The sequence below is a fragment of the Cynocephalus volans genome, chromosome 9 (assembly GCF_027409185.1).
Source record: "Cynocephalus volans isolate mCynVol1 chromosome 9, mCynVol1.pri, whole genome shotgun sequence".
NCBI classification, from domain to species: domain Eukaryota; kingdom Metazoa; phylum Chordata; class Mammalia; order Dermoptera; family Cynocephalidae; genus Cynocephalus; species Cynocephalus volans.
In genome coordinates, this window is record NC_084468.1 from 124122211 (window position 1) to 124146803 (window position 24593).

At 37.9% G+C, this 24593-nt stretch overlaps 1 protein-coding gene across 2 annotated transcripts; it reads right to left on the reverse strand.

The window, feature by feature from the left end:
• Positions 1-14508: 14508 nt before the first annotated feature.
• UCP1 (uncoupling protein 1) lies at positions 14509-23611 on the reverse strand. 2 transcript variants are annotated; one of them, XM_063107338.1, is made up of 7 exons: positions 23486-23611; positions 22626-22824; positions 19616-19624; positions 17599-17793; positions 17396-17497; positions 16464-16644; positions 14509-14623 (listed from the first exon to the last, which is right to left on the reverse strand). In XM_063107338.1, exons 1-7 carry the CDS (start codon positions 23609-23611, stop codon positions 14509-14511), a joined length of 927 nt encoding a protein of 308 aa, XP_062963408.1. The 2 variants fall into 2 exon arrangements, with proteins under 2 accessions (XP_062963408.1, XP_062963407.1); XM_063107337.1 differs by lacking the exon at positions 19616-19624.
• Positions 23612-24593: the final 982 nt, after the last annotated feature.

Here is a 24593-nt window from a genome sequence, read left to right on the forward strand (position 1 = left end):
TTATGTAGTGATGAGATTCTAATGGGAACGATTTTTTCTTGGTGTGTATTAGGCATCTATATTTATAGCAAACTAAAAGATTTAAAGATAGGAAAGGTCATCTGATTAATAAGTTCTCCTTAAATCCTACAGAAACCAACCTGTTAAAGACATCATTTAATCTAAAACACGATGGTATTTAGCATATCTTTTAATGTGGTATATATCAAGTGTTTAAGGAGTGGTTTATTTGTGATATAGCAAGACCTGAGAATTTTGCAATATTTGCTCATGTCTATTGACAAACCTCTCTGTTCAACCATGTCCAAGAGAAGAGTGATAAGGAATATCTGATTGGAAAATAACAGATGTTTGTATAGCACATACATTAAAAGTGCATGCATTAAAATTATTATTTTCTCAACAGGATAAAACTATATTTAAAATATGGTTCATTTTATAATAGTAATGATTTAGCTTTTCAGTATTACAGTTTAAAAATTGGTCTCTTAGGGCCGAGCCCGTGGCGCACTCGGGAGAGTGCGGTGCTGGGAGCGCAGCGACGCTCCCGCCACGGTGGCGGTGCACTCACTGGCTGAGTACCGGTCACGAAAAAGACAAAAAAAAAAAAAAAAAAAAAAATTGGTCTCTTGTAGGGGACTTCTCAATCTTGGAAATATCTTTACTTCGTTTTTTAAAAAATGTTTTCATGTTTTATCATCCAGCTAGATTTATATGATGATTTATAAAATCCTGACAAGGATCAGGTGTTAACCATTTATTATTACCATTGTAATAAGGTGTTAGCTATTACATGAAAAGCAATTCTGTTAGTCTTTTAACTTTTGTACTGAAAATACTTATCTTTATGTTCTGATCTTTTAACAGCTGAGATCTTGAACTGGTTTAAACCTTTGTCAGTATATTTAATAAAAAGATGCTTCAAGTATAGAAGGGGAAACTTTTTAAGAAATTAAGTTTTTCCCCACCTAGGGAGAAAAAGATCCATAATGATGTTAAGAAAATGTCATTGTAACATTTGTTCAATTATGTTTTTTCAATCCATCTCCATTTGTACATTATAGATATTGTTCTGTTTTTGCTGACAATAATCAGTAACCATTTCAGATAGTTTTGTAGCAAAATGACCTAAAAATCACCCACAGATTCTTAAGTTTGATAGTATGGAAACCAGGCTAAATGTCATCAGTTGTAAACTAGAATGTAACATGAGCCTTCTGACTTACACATGATAGTGACATAGATGAAAAGAAAAAATATGATAGTGTCTGCCTGTCTACTTTCCCTTGCTATCAACATATGTATGTTACAATTTTATGTAGTCTTAAAATCCATATTTAGAATCTTACCTATTTGTGTAAAAATTAGTAAAATGCAAAACTAATGATAGAACATTATGGCATTTAAGTAGCAGGAAAATTATGTTAGTTTTAGCATCAAAAAGGTGAATCAATGTTGAAATGAATTTTTGTATGTGCCAGACTGAAGAGTGTGTGCCAGTGACGAGAATAGTCTAAAGATAACAGTTAGAGTAGATGTGTTCTAAAAGACAATCTTTAAACAAATGGGAAAAATCAGGGGTTATCAGTGAACCTAGACCAACCTCTCTCTTTGTATATAAATATGGCAGTATAACTAGATGTAAGAATCAGTGCATTACTGGCATCATTTACAATTTAGAAAACAGAATCTTTTTGTTAAAAATGTCCACCTTGATTTTTTTTCCCTATTTTTAAGAGCTACTTGGATTTGTATGTATTTTTCTATGTGAAAATATATGTACTCTTCATTTTTATTCTAATGTTCGTAATTGTTCATGCTCTGTTTCTCCCCTTGGAGGATATTACTCAGTCTAAGATTTGCTCAAAGAAGAAGCATTACACAAGTGTGAAAAGCATATGCTCACTGCCAGAACAGAAAAGGTTACACATTGTGATGGCACAGAAAAGAGGAGATTTGGCTTGTCAGGCAATAATGTTTATTATTCTTCTTGAAATAATGATTGGGGGCCAATTTTCTCAGGATAAATGCTCCATTATCCTGAGCTATTTTCTCAGGATAAATTCTCCATTTCATTTCTCTATGAACAAGTCTGGAGAGGCCTAATTTCCATTTTCATATTTATGAACCTCCACACAAGCAGTTTTTTAATGAAGATTAATGGAATTGTTAAAAATCTGAGAGAAATCATGTCTTGAGTATTTTGTGTCCCCCCCCCCCCCCCGTCTTCAGCTTTTGACAAAAAATATTTAAAATGCAGTGCAGGTAAGACCTAACTACTACATTGCTATTAATGGTTTAGGATGGTTCTGTTAAAGTATTTAAAAAAATTGAAGCAGTAGGTATCCCTGGGGGAAAAAGTGCCATTTGGCAACTTAGGAAATTGATTTTTGTCTACTTTGGAAAAAGCAGTTGATTTCTTCAGTAAAAGCAATGGTGTGAAATTTGATGTCATTTTGTTAGGAATGTTAAGTGAGCAAATAAAAAACATGTTGAAATTGTCATAAGCCTTTCTGTTAATACTTCCCTCTTTCCACCCTTTTCATCCCTTAAGTTATTTATGTTCATGAAATGGCATTTTTCTTATATAATCTTCTAATCATGTTGCTACAGGTAAATCAGAAAATACAGAACAATTTTTGTGTGATTTCTTTAACTTCCAATTGCACATTTAAGATGTTATTGAATGAGAATAATTGGTTACAAGATTGAAAATTTGCTTCCTTTTTTAAAAAGCCAGCACCTCCGCAACCCATTCTTACAAAGGCTAGTAATTCAATTCATACTGCACTGCACTTTTTAAATTAACTTTACAATGTGTCTTGGATCTACTTTCATATTAATACTTACCTTCTTTATTCTAGTTTTTACAGCTGCATAGCATTCTTGTGTGTGTGTGCTTTATTTTGAAATAAAAATACTACATATAGACAACTGGTTGGATAAGACTAAAGCAATACTTAGTAAAGTTAGTACTAATTATAACTTTAAATACATATATTTGAAAATTGAAAGGCTGAAAATTAAAGACAAAACTTCTAATGATGTTTGAAGAACAAAATAAACCTAGTGAAAACAGAGAAGGGACTCTTCAAGAACTTAAGTTCATTGAATAGAAAACAAGCATGTTATAAGATCAACAGAAGTAAAATTTTTTGCTTAAAAAGATTAATATTGATAAACTTTGGTGAGACTAATAATGAAAGAGAAAGGAAATAATAAATGATGTCAAGAATGAAATATGGGATATCACTACAGATCTTACAGATAGTGAAAATAAAGTAGTAAGAATAATTTTGTCAAAAATTTAGATAAAATACAAAAAGTTCTAGAAAAATACAATTTACCAAAACTGCAAGAAGAAATATAAAAGTGAAAGTCCTAGAGCTATTAAACTAAACCTACAATTAAAACCTTTTGCACTGAAAACACTGCAGTTCTATATAACTTGCACCAGTGAGTTAAATAACACATTCAAGATCCAAATAATAGTTTTCACAAACTCTTCCAAATAATAGAATGTAGACTATGCAATTCATGAAACTATCATAATCTTGAAGACTAAAACCCAACGAGGGCATTATGAAAAATAAAAATTGTTTGTCATTGTCACTTTAGATGCAATAATCCTAAACAAAATATTAACATATTGAATCCAGAAATATACTAAATTTAATTTATTAAAAAATAATGGACCCCCCCAGTCAGCCACACTGGAACAGGCAGGCACTGTGGGACCCCCAGTCCAGGCTCACTGCCCAGAGAAGCCTGAGCTGCCAGGCCCACATGCCTCGAGTCAGCCACGCCAGAACAGGCAGGTGCTATGGGACCCCCAGCCCACACTAGTCCCTTCTGCTCACAATTGGCAGTCCTTTCAGGACCCAGATCAGACATTGGGGTGGAATGAGTGGACTGTGATACTCCCTGCCACAATGACTAAATGAAGGAAAGATACCAGAAATATGAAAAATAAAGTACATCACTACCAAAGGAAAACTCTCAAGCTCTAGATCCTATAGATCAGGAAATGATCCGACTTGAATTTGACTTGAAATGACTGACATGGAAACTAAATGAGATACAAGAAAACTCAGTTAGATAACACAATGAAATGAGAAAAAATATACAGGACCTGAAAGAAGAAATGTATAAAGAAATCCATGCCCTGAAAAAGAATGTTGCAGAGCTTGTGGAGCTGGAGGATTTATTCAATGAAATAAAAGACACAACAGAGTCTAACCAACAGGCTAGAACAACCAGAAGAGAGAATTTCTGATTTTGAAAACAGGCTGTTTGAATTAGCACAGGTGGACTAGAAAAAAGAATTTAAAAATCTGAAGAAAATCTAAGAGAGAGAGCAGACAACCTTAAGTGCTTAAATATCCAAATCATGGGTATTCCAGAAGGGGAGGAAAAAGGAAATGGCATTGAAAACATACTCAAAATAATAGCAGAAACTTGCCAGGTATAGGGAAAGTCACAAATCTTCAGAGTCAGGTGGCCCAAAGATCACCAAACATATTCAACCCAAAAAGGTCCTCTCCAAGACATATTATAGTCAAATTTGCAAAATTCAAAGACAGAATATTAAAAGCTGCAAGAGAGAAGTGGCAAGTCACCTGTAAGGGAGCCCCAATCAGACTAACATCAGACTTTTCATCAGAAAACCTAAAAGCCAGAAAAGAATGGGATGATATATTCATAACACTAACGGACAAAAATTGCCAGGCAAGGATACTTTACCCAGCAAGGCTATCCTTCTGAAATGAAGGAAAAATAGTATATTTCTCAGACAAACAAAAACTGTGGGAGTTCACTACCCCATGACCAGCCTTACAAGAAATTCTAAAGGAAGTACTGAGTTTGATACCTGAAAAACAATGATCACTGCCGTGAATACTCAAGAAAGAACAAAACCTACCAGTAAAACATAAATGCTAACAATAAAGAGAAAAAATAGTTTATCTACCACCCCAAGAAACCAACAAACACAGAAGACAAACAAAATCAGAAAGAAAGGAACAAAAGATACTTAAGCGCATCTAAACAAAAATAAATAAAATGGTAGGAGTAAATCAAAACCTTTCAATAATAACTCTAAATGTAAAAGGATTAAATTCCCCAATCAAAAGACAAAGACTGACTGACTGTGTTAAAAAGGTGGACCCAGCAATATGCTGCCTTCTAGAGACTCACCTCACCTATAAAGATACACATAAACTAAGAGTGAAAGGATGGAAAAAGATATACCATGCAAAGAGAAATGAAAAACAAGCTGGAGTAGCTATTCTTATATTACATAAAATGGGCTTTAAACCAAAAACCATAAAAAGAGATAAAGAGGGCCAGTATATAATGATAAAAGGATGTATCCATCAAGAAGATGTAACAATCATAAATATATGTGCACCCAACGTCAGAGCAGCCAGGTTTGTAAAGCAAACACTATTAGATCTAAAGAATGAGATAGAGACACTAACACCGTAATAGTGGGGGACCTGAACACTCCACTTTCAACATTGAACATATCATGTAGGCAAAAAATAGATAGAGAAACACAATATCTAAACAACACTTTAGACCAATTGGACTTAGCAGTTATCTACAGAACATTCCATCCAGCAACCTCAAAATATTCATTCTCATCAGCACATGGAACATTCTCCAGGATAGACCACATGTTAGGTCACAAAGCAAGTCTCAACAAATTCAAAAAAATTAGAATTATTCCATGTATTTTTTCAGATCACAATGGATTAAAATTAGAAGTCAATAACAAAAGAAACTGGAAACTATACAAACACATGGAAATTAAACAACATTCTACTTAATGACGTATGTGTCCAAGAAGACATTAAACAGGAAATAAAAAAATTTATTGAAAATAATGACACATCATACCAAAACCTGTGGGATACTGCAAAAGCAGCACTAAGGGGGAGATTTATTGCATTAAATGTTTACTTCAGAAGAATGGAAAGATGGCAAATACACAACCTAACACTTCACCTTAAAGAACTAGAAAAACAAGAACAATCCAAACCCAAAGTTAGTAGATGGAAACAAATAATTAAGGTCAGAGCAGAACTAATTGAAATAGAAACCCTCAAAATGATACAAAAGATCAATAAAACAAAAACTTGGTTTTTTTTTAAAAGATAAATAAAATTGACATACCTTTAGTGAGGCTATCTAAGAAAAGAAGAGAGAAGACACAAAAATTAGAAATGTAAAAGGCTATGTTACAACTGATAACTCAGAAATACAAGGAATCATTAGAGACTACAATAAAAAACTATATGCCAACAAATTTGAAAATCTGGAGGAAATGGATAAATTTCTGGGCACATACAAATTACCAAAACTGAGCCAAGAAGATATAGAAAATTGGGACAGAACAATAACAATAAAAGAGATTGAAGCTGTTATCAGAAGGCTCCCAACAAAGAAAAGCCCAGGACCAGATGGATTCACTGCAGAGATCTACCAAACCTTCAAAGAGGAATTGATACCAATTTTCTGCAAACTATTCCAAAAGATTGAAACAGAAGCAATTCTCCCAAACTCATTCTATGAAGCAAACATCACCCTGATACCAAAATCAAAGATACATCAAAAATAGAAAACTACAGGCCAATATCATTGATGAATACAGATGCAAAAATCCTCAATAAAACACTAGCTAACAGAATACAGCAACACATACACAAAATTATATACCATGATCAAGTGGGATTCATCCCAGAGATGCAAGGTTGGTTCAACATATGCAAATCAATGAATGTGATACACCACATTAATAAAAGCAAAGGCAAACACCATATGATCATCTCTATAGACACTGAAAAAGCATTTGGCAAAATTCAACATTCATTCATAATAAAGACTCAATTTTGGTGTAGATGGAAAGTATCAACACAAAGCCATATATCATAAGCCCACTGCCAATATCATCCTGAACAGCTGAAAAGCTTTCAGCTTTTCCCGTAAGAACAGGAACTAGACAAGGATGCCCACTCTCACCACTCCTATTCAACATAGTTTTGGAAGTATTAGCCAGAGAACAGAAGGAAATAAAGGGCATCCAGATTAGAAAAAATGAAGTCACCTGTCCCTGTTTGTGGATGATATGATCCTGTATATTGAACAACCTAAAGCCTCTACAAAAAAACTCTTAGAGTTGATAAATTATTTCAGCAGTTGCAGGATACAAAATCAACAACATAAAAATCAGTAGTATTTCTATACTCCAACAGTGAATGTGCAGAAAAATCAAGAAAGGTAGCCCGTTTACAAGAGCCACCAAAAAAATAAAATACTTAGGAATAAAGTTAACCAAGGAGGTGAAAAATCTCTATGAAGAGAACTGCAAACCACCGTTGAGAGAAATTACAGAGGACACAAGAAGATGGAACGATATCCCACGCTCTTGGATTGGAAGAATTAACATTGTGAAAGTGTCCATATTATCCAAAGTGATCTACAGATGCAATGCAATCCCCATCAAAATTCCAATGACATTTTTCTCAGAAATGGAAAAAACTATCCGGACATTTATATGAAATAACAAAACATCATGCATAGCCAAAGCAATCCTGAGCAAAAAAATAAAGCTAGAGGCATAACAGCACCTGAATTTAAACTATACTACAAAACTATAATAACCCAAACAGCATGGTACTGGCATAAAAAAAGACACACTGATCAACAGAACAGAGAACCCAGAAATCAACCCATACACCTACAGCCAATCTGATCTTTGACACAGGCACCAAATCTACACACTGGGGAAGAGACTGCCTCTTCAGCAAATGGTGCTGGAAAAACTGGGTATTCATATGTAGGAGAATGAAACTAGATCAGTACCTCTCACCATATACCAAAATCAACTCAAAATGGATTAAAGCATTAAATATGCATCCTGAAATAATAAAACTCCTTAAAGAAAACATAGGGGAAACACTCCAGGAAGTAGTAGTGGGTACAGATTTCATGAATATGACCTCCAAAGCACAGGCAACTAAAGGAAAATAAACAAATGGGATTATATCAAACTGAAAAGCTTCTGCACAGCAAAAGAAACAATCAATAGAGTGAAAAGACAACCAACAGAGTGGGAGAAAATATTTGCAAAATATACATCTGACAAAGGATTAACATTCAGAATATACAAGAACTCAAACAACTTTACAGCAAAAAACCAAATAACCCAATGTAAAAATGGGCAAAGGAGCTGAATAGATATTTCTCAAAGGAAGATATATGAATGGCCAACAGACACATGAAAAAATGCTCAATATCATTCAGCATTTGGGAAATGCAAATCAAAACCACCTTGAGATACCATCTCAGTCCATTTAGGATGGCTAATATCCAAATGACTGAGAATGATAAATGTTGACAAGGTTGCAGAGAAAAAGGAACTCTCATACACTGTTGGTAGGATTGCAAAATGGTGCAGCCTTTATGGAAAATGGTACGGAGGTTCCTCAAACAATTACAGATAGATCTATCATATGACACAGCTATTCCATTGCTGTGAATATACCCAGAGGAATGGAAATCATCATGCCAAAGGGATATCTGTACTCCCATGTTTATTGGCCCTCTATTTCTAATAGCTGAGAGTTGGTATCAGCCCAAATGTCCATCACCAGATGAGTGGATAAGGAAACTGTGGTATATCTACAGAATGGACTACTACTCTGCTGTAAAAAAAGAATGAAATACTACCATTCACAGCAACATGGATGGACTTAGAGAAAATTATATTAAGTGAAACAAGTCAGGCACAGAAAGAGAAATACCACATGTTCTCACTTATTTGTGGGAGCTAAAAATAAATATACAAACATAAAGGGTGTGGGGGGCAAGAAGATACAATAATCACAATTCCTTGAATTTGTTAAGACGATTGAATGTATATGATGTAGTGGGTGGGGGAGGGGAGAGGAAGGGGGAAAGAGGAATGGGTAAAGGGACTTGAAAACTACAATGTATATTGAAAAGTTAAAATAAAAAAAATTAATAATAATGACATATATAGATTTAGCATTTTATTATGTGATCAGTTATGACTTATTTCAGTTAATGCCCAGAATAAAACTAATTTGTCACATTAACATTTGAAAATCATAATGATCTTGGATGCAGAAAAAGTATTTGATAAGAATTCAACACCCATTCATGTTAAGAAACAGTGAACGATAAGTAGAAAATCATTACCTTAATTTTACAAAATATATCTTTATAAAATAAGCTACAACAAATATACTTAATGGTAGAACATTGGGATCCAGTTAAGAACTTATTCTGTCACCATGTGTATCAGTCAGCTATTGCCATAAGAGCAATGTATAACACCAGCCACACACCTAAATCCGTGGTGTCCTCACACATCAATAGGCTAGCCTGGCAGCTCTGTTAACCTTAGCTGGACTCAGGTGGCCTTAAATCCAGGCAAGAGGTTTACAACCAGTTCTAGTCAGCTCTGTTTGGCTCTCATTTATCTGGGACCAATGAGCTACTAAAGCATGCTCTTTTCACAGTGATGGCAGGAGCAGAAGAATAAGCCCAATTGCTCAAACCTACTTCAGGCCTTTGCTCTCACATCATGTCCACAACATTCCGTTGGTCATAGCAAGTCACATGGCCAAGCCCAACCAACATCAGTGGAGCAGGGAAATGCAGTCTTTAATGACAAGATGAGAGGAATGAATGTGTGCCGAATTAAGCCCAAACTGTCACAGTACATCTATTCAACATTGTGCTGGAGATCCTAGCTAGTACAGTAAGACAAATGGAAAGAAAGAAACGAAAGTTATTGTTCACAAGTGGTATGAATATGTACATAGAAAACCCCAAAGAATTGGCATATAAATTAAATAAGACTTTTACAGAGTTATTAATAAAGTCAATATAAAAAACCCAATTACATTTCTATATACTGGCAAAAGACAGAAAATAAAGCTGTGAAAATCCGTAACAGCATTTAAAAATATCAAGTACCTAGGAATAGACATAACAAAAGATTTGTCACATAACTTTGAAGACTAAACAATGCTATTGAAATACATTTTTAACAAGTATAAATGGAGATACATAACATATTCTTGGATGGAAAACTGTTTTCTCTTCACATTGATCTTACAGATTTAATGCAATGTATAGATTCAAAGCATTTATTTTTCTCACTCATGGTCTGTTTCTAGAGGAGAATGATTAGCATCGAACTGCTCTGTAGGTCTCCAGAGTCTCCTTAAATCGACAGCTACTCAGGGTGTTTTGCACTCATGGCAGATCATGGGAATGCTAGTGGGCAAGCCAACTGTACAAACATTTAAATTCTCTGCTCCTGTCCCTTCTGCTTATACAATTGGCTAAAGCAAGTTACGTAACCAAACCCAAAGACAAGTATTGGGAAAGTATAGCTTACTTCAGGGTGGAGGGTAGAAGTGAATATTTGAACAATAATCCAATCTGTTGAGGCTGACAATCCCTCTGAAATGTCCATAGTTTAAAATTTAATAGTGGCCAAAAATTAATGATCTGTTAGTTAAACTTTTGTTTGTTGATAGCTGTTAACTTCCTACCCAGTAACCCTTGTTGCCATAATATAAATTGCTGATACCCAGTTTTCCATCAAGCAGGATGAGATGACCCAAAGATCACAAGGAGAATTTATGAGTTTGTTTTGCAGAAAACAATGAATGCTCTTAAAGAAATTGCAACCACTGGAGGATCCAGCCCCAGCTGCCACTATTGCCAAGGAGCCTGGTTGCCTAAGATTTTATCTAGAGTCCGAGAAAATACAGACCTTCCCTTAACTTCACCGAGACTCACCTTCCTTTACCTCTTAGCCCTATAAAACTCGTTGTCTTCTGTTCCTGTAGTAAGACAGAGTTTTTGCTCTCCCATCTTCTTGCTTTGGTTAATTTGAATAAGCCTTTCTCTATCTCCAAGCACTGGTGTTTCAGTGTTTTGCTTTTGCTGTGCATTGGGTATTCATTCGGGTTCTAGCAACACTGTCACATCTAGTGAAGAAATTCAACCCTAGGTAGATACCCTATAGAAATGGGTGATTATATACACCAGGATATATGTTGTCATAGGCTGAGTAATAGCCCCTCAAAGATGACGAAGTCCTAAGCCCAGAACCTGAGAATATGCTACCTTACAAGTGATTTGGTAGATGCGGTTAAGTCAAGAGTCTTGGGATGAGAGGATTGTCCTGGACTGTCGGGGTGGGCCCAACGTAATTACAGGTGTCTTTATAAGAAGGAGGCAGAGGGAGATTTGACTACAGGAGAAGGTGAGGTGATGAAAGAAGCAGAGATTATAATCATGTGGCCACAAGCCAAGGAATGCCAGCAGCCTATAGAAGCTGAAAGAGGCAAGCGATATAATTCTTTGGAACTTCAGGGGAACACAGCCCTGCTGACTCATTTTAAATTTCTGATCTCCAGAACTGTAAGACAAATTTGTGTTGTTTTAAGCCACCTAGTTTGTGGTAAGTTTTTACAGTAGCAAGAGGAAACTAATATAAATCTTACAAGAATATTTATATCAACACTGTGATAGCTAAAGCTGGAAACAACTCAAATGCTCAACAAATGTAGAATGGACAAGTAAATTGTTGTATATTCATACAATAGAATGCTGTATAGCATTGAATATGTATTAATTAGAGCTGCAGTTGAACTTTGAACAACTGGGGGGTTAGAGGTGCTGACTACCCCCACCTCCACCCCATCTTACACTCCCCTGACTATCCCTGTATAAGTTTTGACTCCCCCCAAACTTAACCACTTAACTACTGCTTAAGTGCATTGGCTCCCCCCACCCCCAATCCAAACTGTGCACTTAGGGTGAGGTGGCGGGGGCACCAGTGTCAAGTTACTTTAGTAATTAAATACTAAACTATTAATAGTAGCCACTGTTAGGCTACTTAACTGTTTGGTTAGGTATGAGGTGCATTTATGACATATCTAACCCCAAATTTTTCAATATATTTATCGAAAAAAATCCACATTACAGGTAGACCCATACAGTTCAAAGCCCTGTTGTTCAAGGATTTGCTGTATATGAAAAAACACGGATGAGTTCTAAATATGTATTATTGCTCAAAAGATACTACACATAAAATAAAACTTACTGGATGATTCTGTTTATATAAAGTTCAAACATAGACTAGCCATATAATTTAATGCAACAGTCAGCCTGATACTTCCCTCAAGAAGGTAAGCCATTATCTGCAACAAGGTAAGAAAGTCTGCCAATTGTTTTTGTAGTGAACCTATATAAAAACAAACAAAAAAGCGTTTATCATGAAGGTGAAGTCAAGATGGTTGTGAATGGTGCTCATGGGGATGGAGGTAGTTCTAGGTGCTTACGACTTTCTGTTTCTTGAACTTCACTGTGGTTACCTGTTTGTTCACTTTGTAACAATACAGTAACATTTTTGGCTTTATGCATTATTATGTATATGTGTTGTATTCCGTAAAAATTCTCCCATTAAAAAAAATGAAGGCAAAAAGAAGGAAGCGTGATTTCTAAGCAGGAGATTTGCGGACTTTCTATCTTACCTTGTTGCGTATAATGGCTTACCTTCTTAAGGGGAAGTATCAGGCTGACTCTTGGCATTTGCTTCGTATGAAAAAGAAAAATCACTGCATGGTGATTCTCAGCCCTTCTGTAGGGGCTTTTCCCACAGATGTGTGTTCTCTATCAGATGAGATCACTGAGGCAGTTGTCAGAGCGCTCAGTAAATCTTGAGGTACACTCCGATACCAGATCAATTCCTTATATTTCCTTCTATTTGCGGGCAGGGCCTATGTTTGTTTTATTCACCACTGTGTGCATGGTGTCTAGCACATAGCAGGCTCTCAAATATTTCCTGATGACTAACTTTTCTGTGTACCAGGATCTGGCCAACCTGCTTCCCTCCATTTGTTACTTCCCGTAGACTGACCAGGGTCCCAGGAAAGATATGACGTTTTCTGTTTTCTTCTTTATTCTTGAAAGAAACATGCTGCTGTAAGGTGTGGTTTGTTATAGGTTAGATTCCCTCAGAATCAGACCATGAGAAAAGGATTTGCAATTCATTTGGGAGGTGATCCCAGGAAACACTGGTAAGGGAGCAAGGAATTGACATAAGGAATTGAAGTCAGCCCATACAGCGTTTTTGTATTTAAGCAAAATAACACCATGTGTAACTGGAGTTTGATCCCTCAGTGGTATTCCACCTGATGGTTGAGGGAACTCAGATATTTATACACCAACTCTTATCAGTTATGTGTTTAGGGCTGTGTCCAGGAGTGTGTTGTTTTCCTAACTCTTCTAGCGTGCCTTGCACAGTGGGGCAAAGCTTGCTCTAGTGGCCAGAAGAAGACCCTGAAATAGGCACATGCCGACATGACAACAGGAAGTCAGGCCCGCATGCACTAAAGTGGTAAGAACAAGGGGGAAAAAAACAATAATAAATGTAATGTGGAGCTAAGACAAATCGAATGATGCCTCATGGCCTGTAGGCTCCTGGTCCTGCTGCCAGGCCTTGTTTTTGACTTAAAACAAGGCTGGGCCTTGTCTTGTACTTCTTTTAACCTCTGGTTTACTTTTTCCCTATCTCTTTTGCACTCAGTGTGTAGACATGACGAAGGTTACTACAGGTGCTAATGATGGATTTGGCTTTGCCAGAAAGATTTATTTTCACAAATTTCAGACTGTTCCTCTGACTTCCCAAAGGTACCTTCTAGCTCTAAAATTCTATGATTCTAGGATAGGTACCATGACTCTAATAACAATAAGGCCAAAATGAATATAGTGCCTTAGATTAGAAGTTGTTATAGATGCCGTAACATATGGACTCTAAAAACCAAGAATCTATATTAATAAGATTCAGAGTAAGTTTATGCCTATTGATTCTGAAGACCTTCTCCTGCTATTGGAAAATTTTGTATTCCAGATGAACTTCCATTCTTACATTTAGGTATAGATCCTAAAAGACAAACTTTGAAAGGTATTAGAAATACATTATTGAATATGTTAACTGATGATTGTGTTAACAAATAAAAAGAAACAATAGGATTTTCTTTGATAATTTCATTTTTAACTATTTATTAATATAAAATGCATTTCACCCAGTTTTTCTTTTCCATCGGTTTGAATTATAATTAAAATATATTAAATTTCTTCACATTCAGTCATACAATTCCACCCCAAAAATGGTCAGCCAAATGCAGAACTTATCTAGGCATTACATGTGCCAGGGTGTATACTGAATGTTTTGCTTTATTCCTCGTTAAGACATTAAGAATAAAGGTTATATGAAATAGGTATTAGTTTTCTTTTTTTAAATTAAAAAAAAGGTCCAAAGACACTCTACCAGAATTCCTGCATCTTTTTAGGGTGAAATCAAGTGAATAGTTTTTTTTTTTGTTTTTTAGGTTTTTTTGATGATCCGTTCAGCAAAGGTTCCCGCTGGGTGTTGCATCCTTTTCTTGAAGCTGATTATGTGGCGCAGTCCACGGTCTGCCTTGATTTCATCAAGTCTCGTTTCAGATGTTCAAAGCACACAAACATTACGACATTCCAGGATGCGAGTCGCAAGAAGGAAGGTACAAATCTAGACAAGCACACGTCACCATTTCTGTTAGTTCGTTTGAAATTCTTAAAGCTATTACAGTACAGGCCGTTTATGCTTCTCGTTTGCCGCTGCTCTCAGATGAGATGCTGAAGAGTACCTATTCTCCATCTTTCCCTCCTCTGCCAAAAGTGCTTTGCTGTAGGTGTTCTATACTGCTTCAAAACAACAAAAGCCTCATGCTCGCATCTATCCAAATACATAAACATCCTTCACTCCCACCAAATCAAAGCACCTTCCCCAAAAACCCTTTTCTTCTTTTATGAGGGAAGGGGAAATTTTTGTTTTGTTTTGCTTTGCTTTCTGAATGAGAGGTAGGAGACTATTAAAAGAAAGAAGAGAAAGCAAAGAAGAAATGATGAGTAAGTGGACCGTGTTCCAGAGTCACGAAATCAGTGCTGCCTCGATCTCGGCAACCCTTGTCTTTAGAGAAACTGTCAGGGGTTTAACTGGTCTTTGTTTTGTTTTAGAGTTTTTGGCTCTTTTAAAGCATCCTGCCCAAACTCTGCAGGCCAGACGATTGATTTTGAATACCTATTTGCAGCAATGAAATGTTCCAGGAGAAAAAGATGTCATCAGTTAAATCTTCCCTGGATTGATTTTAAAAAGAAAACTTGCCTATAAAAAACAACTTGCAAAGAATTTGTTTTCAGATATCTTAACTTATTTCTTTTGACTCCCAGAAGTGTGTGGGATTTTTATTGTGAAAAAATATAAGTAATGTAAAATTTACCATTTTAACCATTTTAAATATACAATCCAGTAGCATTAAGTACATTCCCATTATATGCAATTATCACCACCATCTGTCTCCAGAACTTCTGTGTCACCCCAACCAGAAAAAATAATTCCCATTGCCCCCTAGCTCCAGCCCCTGGCAACCTTTATTTTACTTTCTGTTTCTATGAATTAACTCCCCGAGTGGTGGAATCATACAGTATTTGAGTATGGCTTATTTTACTTAGCAGGTTCATCCATACTTGGTATGTTTCCCCCCAAATATTTTTAAATTTTTAAAAAAATAAATTGGTAAATGGTTAATGGTTAGTAACTGGCATATCCATTTTCAGTTAATTTCACAGTGCATTTCATTTGTATTAGTGTGTCATAAGTGCACATTATGGAGAACTTTTTGTATAATGTATATGGTGCATTCATACTTATTTTATAAGGTTTGAGGCATTGTCTTACAGTTTTAAAGAGTTATAAAATGTTATTATTTTACCACTAGTATAATCCTTTTTGAGTATGTCCATAAATTAGTTCCTACTATATTTTCTTAGGAAGGTAGTTTCCAATATAATATAATACCGCATTATGGGAGAATGTGACCTATTACACAGTACTAGTTTCTATGTGGGTGAAATAATTACCCAAACCACATAATTTTGTGCATTACTTTCTAGATTGGTGGCAATGACTTTTCTCTGGTTTTGCTTTAATACAGTTTTTAAAATTGAATACATCAAATTAAAATAGTGAAAATCAAATCTTGTTTTCTCACAGTCCTCTATTATGCTTTCCCTCCACTTCATAGTTCTCCTGCCCAGAGAAGGCAAAATACTGTCTACATTTCCAATAGATTGGGACTAATGGAAAGGGCACTGATTTCGCATGACCCTCTGACGCAGGTTGAGAAAATTTTAATACCATAGCTTTTTATATTCTGGCACAGTGGAATTGGTGGATTTGAGAAACTTGTGGCAAGGAAAAGTTGATACTAAGTATACTGCATATGTTAAGGCTGGTTAGCTACAAGACAGACCCAAAGCATACAAACACCCTGAACACAACATTATAGATAAAGAAGATCATGTCCTACCCTTTGAAAAAAGCTGTCGGCCCTTCCTTAGTGAACATGGCCATCGCACAGTTGGGTACACTTGTATACTGTCCCGGTGAAGAATTAACAAATCTGGTTTTCACCACATCCACTGGAGAAGACAGAAGTGTTGTGCAAAATCCAGCAATAAGAGCTGACACAAAGTGGCAGGGTAGGTCATCTAAAATGGATCAATAAAACAGTTCAACACCAGGCTTTTTGGGGGGCTTTTCAGTTATATGTCAGATCCTTGTAAACCTGTTGATAATAAGAGGTCAACGTGGATGCCTTATAAAGAAACAAAATATAATAAGATTACACTTGCACTAGAAAAAGATGGCAAATAGTACATGGCACAGTGGATTGTAAACACTTTAGGAAAATAATCTCAGTTTTTTCGGTGCCCTTAGGGCCTGGCATAATGCATCTAATACTTTTTTATTCAAGTCATTGTCCAAGGAGAATTTCAAAGTCTTTAAAAACTGTTAGAATATTATTTTTAAGAACCTATCCTATAATACTACTTTTGGGATGAAACCACTGATGAGCTCTTTATATAACTAGTTTTTTTCGATATAGTACAGGATGGACTTAACTCCTGAATTCTGCTGTATAAAAAATAAGATTCTAACAAAAGTCCCAAATATTAGTATTAAATGAGAATAATGCTGACATCAGAATACAGTTTCACTTTGTTTTTGTTGCGGCAAAACTGCAATAAAAAAATTATTGCAAAAAACATTTGTTGTAGCAAAATTTTTAAACTTAAGGTTTTGGTCTTTTTCTGTTTTCTATAAATTGTACCTAATATTCATAATTACTTAATTTTTTAAACTATTAGAATTAAGGGATTCAGTATAATGTGGCTATAGAAGTTCCAAGATGAAATTATCAAGGTGCAGACCTGTTTGTTACATAAAATAGGAAGTTACCTGCTAGTAGTTTGTTGTTCACAAAGACCCCTTTCATTACATCATATGTCACTAGCTCTGTACAATTAATAATGACATTTCTCATCAGATTGGGAGTAGTCCCTGGAAAAAAAAGAAAATGTTTAATAACTCTAATTTATAATAAGGTGTTAATTGGATATATGGGTTTTAATGATTATAAAATCCACCTAGAAGTTAGTTACCCTTCCAAAGTCCAGTCAAGCCTTCTGTTGTTGCTATAATTCTGTAGGCATTGTAAGTCCCGGTGTAGCGAGGTTGGGGACCATGTAAATGGCTCTGCGCTTGAAGTCTGACTTTCACAACCTCTGTGGGTTGACCGATGAATACCGCCACTCCTCCAGTAGTTAAGCCAGCCAAGATCTTGCTTCCTAAAGTCGCTGTTGTCATCCAGAGAGAAAAAAATATTTATTGAGAAAAAAATTTAAGATCCAGAATGCATTCGTGTGTCTTTTTAATTTATAGTGGTTAGTATTTTTGTATTCTTATATTTTTCTACTTCCCTAATGCTGGTCCATGTGTTCATTATGTTCTAAAATATATGAAATCATAGTGGGGTAGAAAACTTCAGTTTCTGAAATTTTAGAAAAATGAAGACTTTAAAGGAAAAAAGAAAACGATGTTTTCTTCCCAGGGTTTAGCTTAGTTCTTTCCTATATTTAGCTCTCTTTTTCGATATTTCCCATCTGTGAGGAGGCATCAGTCACCAATGATGCTTCGTCTTCCTCTCGTCAGTGATAATGTTAATTATTGGACTTAGTGGTTTTAGCAAAAGCCCAGCAGACAAATTGCCCCAATATGGGACATCAAGTAGTGTTAGGACACAACATGTGAAGGGGATAAAAATAAGAAGAAAGAAGATAAGAAAGTAATTTTTGTTTAAAAATTTTGAAAAAGTAGCTTATGTTACCCAAGATATTTAACACAAATTGTCTTGAAGCCCAGTGTTTGTTCCTATAATTAAATATAAAATTATGGTTCAACAACACTTACTCATCAAGGACATTCTCAGTCCTTAACAACAATTTATTGTGCAGTTTTAATTAGCTAGAAGAGAGGATTTTGAATGTTTCCAACACAATGCAATGATAAATGTTTAAGGTTCTGGAAAAAAAAATCAGTGGTTGCCAGGGTTTCAGGGGATGAGAGAGGGAGGGAAGGAAGGATGGAGTGATGGAGGGATGGATGGTTGAATAGGTGAAGCACAGAAGGGTTTGGGGGCAACAAAACTATTCTGTATGGTAGCGTAATGGTGAATTCAAGCCATAATGTATTTGGTAAACCCCATAGAATTGTAGAATACAAGGTGGGAACCCTAATGTAAAATTAAGTTAATAATAATATATCGATACTGATTCATAATTGTAACAAATGTACCATCCCAATGTAACGTATCAATAATAGCAGAAACTGTATGTGTAGGTGTGGGGAGGGTAGAGGAACTATTTGTAAAAAAAAAATAACATTTACTCAAGGACTTTCTCAGTATCTCTAATTCTGTTTCCTAATCTTTAGAATAGGGATAATAATACCTACATCACAGAGTTGTTGTCTGAGTTAAAATAATATTGAGAAAGCACTTAACACACTGTCTGGCACAAAAGAAATACACAAAACTGGTAGCAATTGTTTCCATTACTATATGAGAGCGCGCTTTTCTCATCATGCTCAGCCAGGAGCTGCGCATATAATAGATAACTGTCTTTTAATTGGCAATGCTGTATAATTACAATTTTTTGCCTTCACTTTTGGCCACATTTATAATCTTATCTTGGTGCACTCATCCTATCCTGCAGTCTCCGACCCTCCAATCCCCTCTCCATTCCCCAAACTCCTTGCGAGAGATACTGTATTCTTTGTCTTCACTTCCACAGCCCATTTCCTTCTTTTTTTTAAAAAAAATTAAATTATTTATTTATTTATTTTTAAATGTTGTTTGTGGTTTCACATATTTCTTTTCTTTTTTTTTTTAAACTTTATTTTATTTTATCAATGTACAATGTGGTTGATTTTTGTGGCCCATTACCAAATCCTCCCTCCCTCCTCTCCCGGCTCCCTTCGAACAACCTCGTATCTGTTCACTTGTCGTAACAACTTCAAGTAATTGTGATTGTTGTGTCTTCTTCCCTCTCCCGCCCCCCCCCCCAGTTTATTTGTGTATTTATTTATTTATTTTTAGCTCCCCAAAATAAGTGAGAACACGTGATATTTCTCTTTCTATGCCTGACTTGTTTCGCTTAATATAATTTTCTCTAAGTCCCTCCATGTTGTTGCAAATGGCAGTATTTCATTCTTTTTTATAGCAGAGTAGTATTCCATTGTGTAGATGTACCACAGCTTCTGTATCCACTCATCTGATGATGGACATTTGGGCTGGTCTTGCATTGCAGCACTATTTTCCATAGCCTTTTCCTTATTAATCCTTTACAGTCTGGCTTCTACCCCAATACTTCACTGAAAATATTTTTGCTAGGAAACCAGTGAACTTCTGTTTGTCAGGTGCGATGATACCTTCTCAGCCCGTTTCATGCAGATCTCTCTCCTCTGTTTGACCCTATTGATGATAGTCCCTGTGACTTCCTGGAATCTGGCCACACCTTTCTCCCAAGCTCATGTGCCTACTGGACATCACCTGTTGACATGTCCTAGAACAAATTTTTTATCTTCCCTCTTAGACAGTTTCTACATTCCCTTCCTCAGTAAATGGTATATTTAGCCAGAAACTTGAAAGTCATCTTACATTACTACCTTTCCCTTATGCCTTACTTCCAGTTGCTCACCAGGTACAGTCAATTCTACTTTCTAAATCCTTCTTTTTTTAAAAAAAAAATAATAATGACATATTTGTTAAACCCTTACCTTGTTCCAGACTCTGTGCTAAGCATTTTTAATTGACCCTATGTATTGTGAATATTTTATTTGACTTTGGTATGTGTCTTTAATTCTTATTTAAATATTATTTTTTCTTAAAAACCTATAGAGGCTTTTAAGAAATTGTGATGAAATAAACCAATCTTTTTTGGTTTCTGTTTGCTTGCTTTAACACATAAAAAGTCTATGCCACTCTAAAATCAGATTAGCATTAACCTTTTTTTTCCCTAGCTCCTAAAGGACTTTAAATAACTTAAAAAAATTTTTTTTCTAAATCCTTCTGATTGACCTCTCTTCTCCTTCCCTATTGCCAATGCTTCAGGACAGACCCTGATCGTTTGTTCCTATCTAACTTACCCTTTTCTCACTGCTTTTCTATACATACTCTATACTACTACAAAAGTGATCCTTTGAAATTATAAATTATTTATGCCACTGTCCTGCTTAACATTTTTTCAGTGACTTCCCATCACTGTAAGGTTAAAATGCAAGCACCTTAGCAGGGCCTGCAAGGCCTTTTGTGACCTGGCTCCTTCCCGACTTTCTGGCTTCACCTCTCCCTCCTCGCCACATGTCTTCCTTCTATGCTCTGTATATTCTCACCACTCCTCTCTTAGCCTTTGTACATGACCTTCACTCTACCTGGAAGGTCTTTTCTTACTACTTTGCCTGTATTAGTCCTACTGGTCCTTCAGGACTTTGAGATTCAGATATTAACTCTTCAGGAAAATCTTGCATGACCATGCCCACAGCAAGGTTAAATATTCCTCTTCCTTGTGCCCAAGATCCTGTAATTACTTATAACACAGCATGTGTCATGGTATACAGTCATCTATTAACTTCTCCCCACACACCTTATACTCAGAACTGTAAGTTCCTGCATGGAGAGATGTCTGTCATGTGTACATCACATGGCATTTCAATAAAGCTTACTAAATGAACTGAATAGGCGTAACAGAGAATACTGCCAAATTCTGTCTCATTAATTTGGTGCCTAAAGTACCCAGAAATTGGTTAGAACAGTCAATCTGTGAAGAAACCCACCTGAATGGGCAGCTTCATATTCTCTGTGTTTCTTCTCTTACTACATCTATAAACATGACAATGCAGTATTGATCTAGAAACATCCAAACTTAATCTTCACTTGAAAAGTATTGCATGCATAAATTTAACTTATATATTTGTATAAAATTTATGAATTATCCCATCCCATAACGTTATAGTATTCAAAGGTTATTCAAAGCAGAAAAGATTAAATCTACTGAGGTAGTCATTTAATATATTCATTTTACCATCAGCACATCTCCCTGGCTTGCTGCTTCATGTGAAAGTGCCTCTGATATTTACTAGTTGTGTGATTTTGTGCATGTTATTTAACTTGTCTGATATTCAGATAAAACTTTCTACTCACAGGATTGTATGTATTGATGATGGACAGAACCATGCAAAATGCAGAAGCAGTAGAGTGCAGTGGTTAGGAGCCCAGGTGAGAGGCCAGCCTGCTTGGGTTTGAACTCTGGCTCTGTCCCTTTCCAGCTGTGTGAACTTGGGCAAGTTATGAAACTGCTCTGTGCTCAGTTTCCCCATTTGCCAAAAGATAATAATACTAGCACCTTTCCAGCTGTGATGTATCTGAAGCACTTCGAACAGCACCTGGTTTATAGTAAGCACTCAAATAAATGCGAGCTACACTGACAGGAACTCTTGGAATACACTGGCACTCAAGAAACACTGGTTTCCTTTTCTTCTTCCCCTAAACAAACTCACTACATCTTAAGTCCACTTTTTCTTCGCTGGGCTTCCCTAGCATTAGAGATTTTAGGAGGAACCTATTAAAGGAAATAAGCCATTCCTGTCCTTTTAACTCTCCTCACAAAGTCTGGATTTCTTTTCTTCAAACTAAAGGTTTTCAAACATTGTTGCATACCAATATTACAAGGGAAGCTTGTGAATACACACATTCTCTGGTCTCCAACCTGAGGATTCAGAGGACCATGGCAGTCCTCATTTGGATTTTTAGCAAGCTCCAAAGATGTTTCTGATATACTTTGCTGTTTGGAGAACTTTGAGTTAAACCCTATTTCACACCCATTCATATTCTCCAGATGGAGACTCAAATTAGGCACAGAACTTCCATGACTGAGTGCATGGCTTTACAAGTATAAACAGTCTGTAAAAAGTTGATTTTGTATACTTCTTTTCCTTTCTAAGAAGAGCGCGCTAATATTGGGGGAAGGGAGAGAGTTCGAACATTGATGTATTCTGGCCAGTCTGTTCTGAAGACCACTACCCCGTGTGCTGCCCTTATTGCCGATCTGCCCCAGGAGGGCTTCCTGCTCACCTTCGCTGCCTGCGCTGAAGAACTCCTGGGCCGTGTCATAGAGGCCGATCCTAAGCGAGGCGAAGCTCATCTGCCTCTGGAGGCCGGCGGGCAGCCCGCTGTAGAGTTTCACTGGCCCTTCGGTTTTGGCCAGTGTGGTGATTGTGCCCAGGACACCTTTATACTTAACAGCACTGGAGGTCCGGCATTCGCCTTGGATCTGGAAACGGGAAAGGTGCAGGCCAGAGGTGAGTGAAAACAGAGTAAAGGGGGTCCTGCCTGGTGAGGAACAAACAAGCCTGGCGTCGGCTGTCCTCTATGCAGGACGCTCAAGCCACAGTGTGCGTGTACATACACACAGGAGAGTCCTTCCAGAAGTTGGTGGACAAAGGGAATTAGAAGACAGCACGAAATTTTCCACGAACTTTTTGAAGTACCGGGTGCGGTGAGGAGAAGAGAAGCTACAACGCACATTTTGAACATCCTGCTTCCCCCACTGAACTCTCCAGAGTCCCTGAGGCGGTGAGACGGGAAGGTGTCCCTGCAAAGTCGAGCAGCAGAGGGATAAGCGCGCCTGGCTCGCGAACTCGGGGAGGCTGATCTGCTCGGGTCTTAGGGCACCCAGTGCACCCCGACTTTCGGCAGGCCTTGGCCGTAGTCATGGTCTACCCAGCGTCCGTGGCCCTGGGTCCGACAGTGAGACCCAGAAGTTCCAGTTTCCCGAAAGCACTCAGTCCGGAGACAAAACCAAGCTTTTTACAGGTGGCCACCTGCCTCACCTAACCGAGAAGGGTGGCTAAGTCAAAGCGGAGAGTCAGAGGGACGCACACACGTCCCCTCTCTGTCCTGAGGCCCCTCGCCACCCCCAGCCGGCTCGCTACCTGTAGCCGGACTTTGGCCGTGTCCAGCGGGAAGGTGACCACGTCCGCCAAGCAGGCGGCCGCTCCAGCCGAGAAGATCTTGACCCCCGTGGTCGGGTGCGCGCCCGAGGCTGTCGCGCCGGTCATCCTCCCGCGGACACCGGGCAGGCGCGGGCGCGGGACGACAGGGGCTGCAGCCCAGACGGCGGACCGGACGGCCCTGTCCCTTCTTCTTCCCTTCTGTCGCGCTCCCCGGCAAAGCCGCTGTCGCTGACTTCTGAGACAGACGCGGGCGGGGGCGGTCCAGAGGTGGCGGCTGCAGGCGTCCGCTCCTCCCCGCCTCGTCCGGGAGGGACCACCGCGCCCCTGCCCTCCGCGGTGACTGATATAGCCCGGCCGCCCCGGGGCTGAGCCGCGCGAGGTCTCAGAGGACCCGGGCGCGGGACCTGGCGGGGGCGGGCCCTGAAGAGCCCGGGCGCTCCTGCCCGCATCCTCGCTCAGTGTCTGGGGAGCCGCCCGTCACCCCGAGAGCCCTAGCCCCGCACCTCGCTCTCTGGGCCCTGCGCTCGGCGGGCGTCCCCCGCGCGCGACACCTCTGTCACCCTGTGGCTGCGCACCCTCCGCTGCGGCGGGGAGCAGGCGGGAACTCAGTGACCCTGGTAAAGAGCCCTGCTGAGTAGGCGCTCTCAGAGGAGAGGCGAGAGTGGGCGCCCCTCCTGTTCCGCTGACACGCAGGACCCTTGCAGCCGTCTCTGCTTCCCCCTCCTCTCCTTTTAACTTCTCATCCTCCCGGTTCCTTTCCAACCACCAAATTAGGACTCGGAAAAGTCCCTCACAGAAACCAAGAACCCTCTGAACTTTTAAAAGAAAGTGTTTTGTTTGATCACTTTTTGTAGGAAGATGTCAAATGAGATAACAGACACACTAGAAAGCAAACAGTAAATTGCTAAAGCACTATAGAAAATGAGATATTACTTGCTCCTTTTAATTACATTTCTTAGGGGTGCAGTGGAAAGGACACTAGCGGGTGGATGGCTCCAGGTGCGGCTCTGCCACTTATAACTCTGTGACCCTGGGTAAGTCGTCTTTACTCCAGCTTCTGCTTCCAACTGTGTAAAATGTGGTCCCA